We start from the raw sequence: 5377 nt of genomic DNA, 5'->3' as shown, positions 1-5377 counted from the left end.
CTTCGAGTGACTTTCCGAAAGTGTTCTCAATTATTTTTTGTAAAAAAACCTAAGCAGTAAAGTATCTGGCGTATCCTAACAAAAAACACTAAAATGTTGCAACTACTTTGATAATACTTAAATCCTAATAACGTGTAGAGCCACTTTTTTGTGCGTGTGAAAAGGTGGCACTGGCGTAGCGTATGTGGCAGGCGCCATTTTGGCGTGGTCAGTACCACTTTAGCGGTCCTTTAGCAATACAAACTCGGAGTAATTGACGTGCAAGTACCAAAATGCCCGCGTATTGCGCAGCATCGGGTTGCAATGCGAGGCACCACAAGGGTGACAACATATCCTTCCACTCGTAAGTGAATTCTGTGCACGTTTGTTGGTGCGGCCATTTCTGCCCGTAGTGACGCAGGTTTTCTTAGAGAACAAAATAGTGCGTTTTAATTTCGGCATATTTAACTTCTAACATTGGCTTCTGTCAAGTTCTTCCTGGGAAAACTTTTATAACGGCACCAGTTCGTATCTGTTGGGGGGTCGCAAATACTGTACGGCACCGCAGGTGCTGCTGCGCAAATAGCATAGAAGTGGCCTGTGATTGGCTCGCGAGTCGCGGCTATGAGTCTACAAAACCGGCGCGCTTAGCTTCGTGTGCGTCTCCTTTGCCTTTGCATCGCACGTAGGCAAATGTAATTTCTACTAGTGCGCAACGTGCTTTTAAGAACTGCGTGCGATAGCGGTGAAAAAAAAAAAAAAAAATGTGGTGAGACAAGAGGAATTAGCGTCTCGAGTAGGGCCACTTGGTTCACTCTGAACATACAAAACAGCGCTCGTCTGTGCCCTTTCTTTTTGCGCTGTTTTGTATGCTCAGACGAGGACGTGCAGTTACGGGGCTAGATGGTTCCTGGCATTAGGAGCAATGGTGCGGACCTTCAGCTTAGTGATCCCGCATAGCATATCTTGTACGGGGGCCTTGTGAGCTTTGCCCGTAGGTCTAGTTGTTGCGCCGTACCTGCCACTTTTGCATTGTATCTCCGGGCGGTGGCGCCAGTGGTGCTTTAGTTTTTTTCCCCCACTTTTTTCCCCTTCACTTCTCCACCGCCCCCCTTTTTTTTTCCAACTCCCTTTCTCTCGTCCACCATGAACTGTAATTTGGGTCCCAGGTTGCGTACGTAATCCTGACTGGTATGGGCAATTCTGCCTTAATTTTGCGGTATGCCTGGTTCCACCCACCATGAGTACAAATAAAGTATTATTATTATTATTATAGAGTTCTTTTCTGAAGGAGAACCAGATGCGGGAACCATATTTATTTAAGGCAGCAGTATTAATAATTGAAAAATAGGTAAAAATTGGCAATACTTTAATTAGCTACCTGGCGTGCTGAACACATTACGCAGGGTTTACGAATAGTTAGATCTGTTTATATGTTGCGTACAGAGGAATGCCCTTCGTCGTGCCACTAATCACACCAGTAAGAAACGGCACTGATCCTGGCCACCAGCTACGGGGAATATATATATATATATATATTTATATAGTGCGGCGCACAATCGCAGCTCATTTCACATCTCGTAGAATGTCGAGTTAGCACGATAGCACTAACATATTTGGAAGCTGCGTTGATATATGAAGCCTAATTACAAATACCTGAAATGGTTGCTGTTACAATTCCACATATGCATAAGGCACCAGACATGACCGTCTACTATACTCGTGTACAAGTTAAGAACAGCAATAGCTCGTGTAGTGTATCCATTCACCGAAGCGGGAGGCCCAGATGTCAACGCGCATGTGCATTTTGAGAGGAGATATGCTCTTAATGCGGGACATCGTCTGCTTTTTCACGCATAGTTTGTTTGTCATTGCTGCGGTAGTTTATAAAGTCCAAAGAATCGGCAAATACGACTCGTGTCACTTTCAAAATAATCACAGTAAGGCTCTCATCGCGCCGCACGGAGGGACGTAGCCAGTTGTGGTGATTTAGGCGAGTTGCAACTTCTGCTGTTCTTCCTTAAATTTCACCCGCGACAAGTATAATGCAACATCCATGGATATGTTTTTGCCGACACTGCGGTTACAGAGAGCATTGCTGGAGAACACAGGGCCACATAACCAGATGGATGCTAAGCAGACAAGGTGCCATTTGTATGCTTTTCACATCAACGTGGAAATCTGGAGCCCCGACTCTGGGCTGCGTACACCTTTCAGGGTTCATTCCGAGAAAAACTTTACTGCCCTCCATTCTGAACCAAAAGCTGCAAACTCAGCTCGCAGGAAAGCTGGAATCACCTAGTTTTTAGGAGTTGTGAATGCAAAGGCGTTAATGTTTAGTTGAACACTGCTGGGAGCTGTATGCCACTCGGAGTTCACTGGTGACTGCTATGGTGCTAAGCATGAGGAGCTGAAGCGACTGGGGCATAAAGCTTGTTAGAGTATGCGCTGAACTCAAGCAGGTCTATCCAGAGGTGCTATCACGAAGGGTTCAGCTGAAAATCGGCCACTGCTGCTGCCACACACTCCACTTTTCTGAGCGGCCCTGCGCATGCCCAGGCATTGCCTAACCACATGTTCCTTTTCTGTTGGTTTTATTTCTGAGCCATGCGCTTAGGTGCCATTTCGCTTCTACAGATAACGCCGACGCCCGCCTATATACCCAAAGTGCCATTTAATGCTTTTGAATTAATAGAATTAACACCTTCGAGGCATAGAATTTTGGTGGGAGAGCCATTGCAGAGCAAGGTATTTTGTGGGGATAAAATTTGTAAGTTGTTACTCGAGGGGAGTGCAAAAATTGTACCTGCACGCATCTTCATTAGAGGGAGTAGGACTTGGCTCGCTTCCGTCCACCTGATAACCAATAACAGGAGACAATAAAGCAGATTGTGGTACTAGCACCAACATGATGAATGGAGTAAGGAGTGGTATACAGCCTGTTTTCTGTTTCAAGATGGGGACCCAGGAGTACATGGATGAATTCCCAACATACCAACATGTTTCCACCATTGAGAGATATACAACACCACATGATGCTTTGCATATCTTCCAGTGATGTTTCTTCTAATGATCCTCCAATGACGTACACTTCTAATAGTGCTTAATTACACCTGAGTTGGGAAAATGATCATGCTGGGGGTCTTCTCACTAGTCTCATTGACACACATTGATGATGACTCTTTTAGGTCTGTAGCGCATACCCAGCCAGGGATTAGTCGATGATTCTTGATTGACTCGATCCTCTTCATTACAATCACTCTTTTAGATCCTCCGTTGCTTTCCTGCATGAGCATTGAGTTGTAGTCGGTATGCATCTAGAAGAAGAGCCCTCGTCAGCAAACCACTTCTGTGCTCAAGGTTGCACTTCAAACACAGTCTGTTACTCTCCTTTACCTATGGCCTTGCCACTTTGGTTTGATTGATTGATTGATTGATTATGGATGTTTAACACCTGGGCTACGAGGCGCACCGCAACAGAGGGCCCTGGATTAATTTTGACCACCCAGGGATCTTTGACGTGTATCGAAATCTCGACACACGCCATTTTCGCTTTTCACCTCCATCAGAAAAGTGGCCGGGATCGAAGCTGGGTCCTTGGGCTCACCAGCACAATGCCTTAGCCACTGAGCCACCGTAGTAGGTCGCTTTTGTTTGTGATGACGAGTTCACACTGCACTGATCAAGTGCCCTCTTCTGCCCAGCTTTCCTCACCGAGACCCAGCCCTGCTGTCCCAATGGCTGCGTGCTCTGGGCAGGGAAGACCTGGAGCCTAAGAGCCATCACCGGGTGTGCTCACGTCACTTCAAGCCCAGCTGCTTCTATGCCGGCCTCGACCGGCCCTGCCTGCGGCCAGATGCCGTCCCCACTGATGTCGTCTGCTCCTCCCCCAAGCGTCCATCGGCCCCTGCCAAGGGGACGTCATCTGTGCCGGTGAGGGCCTTCCGTAGAGCCGCTAAGTGAGGGATGCCTCGGAGATTTGTGTCATGAAATGCAGTTACAATGTCTCAATCGTAGAGCAAGAAGAAGGAGACGCTAGTACATAGCCTCCGTGCAGCATTTGGACATGTGCTGGGTAGCATCCAAGAGAGCCCAGGTGCCCTTAGACTCTGAGGCATAGTTATAGGTAGAGGTAGAAAAAGATCTTGCGCTCATGGCCTGTGCGGTGTTCTCAGTTTTGTAAATACAATGTGTAAATGCACCTTTGCTTCACATCTTCCTCACCGCAACAATGGGGTGCATGCCTGACTTCACAGGAAAATTCATCTGTACATGTGTGAAGTCTTCCTCAAAATTTTCTACACCAAAGCAAAAGTTTATGTGCCATGAATAACTCTTTGCACCAGCTTAACGCCCAGGCATGGCCAAATTATTTTGTGGGAGTCAGAAAGAAAGGTGCTTTCACTAGCTTTCTGGCATGAAGATTTTCGTTCCCACCTGAGTGGTGAGCCTGTATTCAGAATTGTTTCTTGCCTACGAACTTTTATCATTGCTTAGAAAATTTTGGCAAAGACTGTACACTTGCAGTGTCATCAACACCATCATTGTGAAGGGAGAATTCATCCTCCTAAAACATTTTAGATGACCCTTGCGCTCTCACTACACCTCACACAGCTGGTAATGCTGGTACTCAGGGCCCTGCTAATTTAGTGCTTTCCTTCTGAGCACTTAATGCTGATTACGCGAGGGCAGATTTTCGACAGCCACGAAGTGAGAGAGAGATGGCACTATGAATTGACACTGGCATTGGGTGAGCCCAACCTTCATCGGGTGCCTCAACTGCACCACTGTACAAGTTTGATGGGAGCTAAAAAGCTGTGGCTTGCTGAATGAGTGAATTCAGTGTTCCTGATGTGAGTGTTGGGTGACAGTACCTACGTGTTTCAGGTTGCAGTGAAGCGCAAGCTCAGTTGCACTTTCCATTCTTCCATTTTATTCACAAGTGTGGATGGAAGACTTGCCTGTCACGTGGACCCAATACGGTAGTACAGTGCGCAACACCCTTGTCTATAACACCGAGTTCAACTTCAACTAGTTACCTTGCAAAACTGCGGGCTCAAACTTGTCACAAAAAACGTTGAGGTCAAAATATATGGTTAAGACTTCAGAATGACACAATAGTTCTCTTGAAATGTTTTTCGGCCGAGGCAAGATAAGGCTATAAGTACGAAACCTGTGTTATAGACAAGTGTGTTGCCCTCTGTATAAAGGTGTAGAAGCAAAGGACTGATGCGTAAAGATCAGCGGTGTTAAAGGTAGTTACATGCTGGGATGTTGGGTCAGAACATTAAAGATCGTGCTCTTTGGGGACACACAATATTCAGTAACCATTTTCTATTTTATTGAAATTCTGCTTCTCCTACGCCACCGTTCAGTCAAGATGCCACCGAAATCACGC

General features: G+C 46.3%; 1 protein-coding gene across 1 annotated transcript in view; it reads left to right on the top strand.

Moving 5' to 3' along the window:
- Positions 1 to 158: 158 nt before the first annotated feature.
- Positions 159 to 5377, top strand: part of LOC144179598 (uncharacterized) — a 28673-nt gene continuing 23454 nt past the window's right edge. Inside the window, exons 1-2 of the mRNA XM_077708017.1 lie at positions 159 to 343; positions 3684 to 3912. Coding sequence (XP_077564143.1) covers positions 273 to 343; positions 3684 to 3912 — 300 coding nt within the window. The 5' untranslated portion in view covers positions 159 to 272. The remainder of the gene's footprint in view (positions 344 to 3683; positions 3913 to 5377) is intronic.

The sequence above is a fragment of the Haemaphysalis longicornis genome, unplaced genomic scaffold (assembly GCF_048455015.1).
Source record: "Haemaphysalis longicornis isolate Haplotype H1 unplaced genomic scaffold, Haemaphysalis longicornis Haplotype H1 scaffold_4, whole genome shotgun sequence".
NCBI lineage: Eukaryota > Metazoa > Arthropoda > Arachnida > Ixodida > Ixodidae > Haemaphysalis > Haemaphysalis longicornis.
Note: the sequence above shows the minus strand (reverse complement) of the source record. Positions and strands in the feature narration are given on the sequence as shown.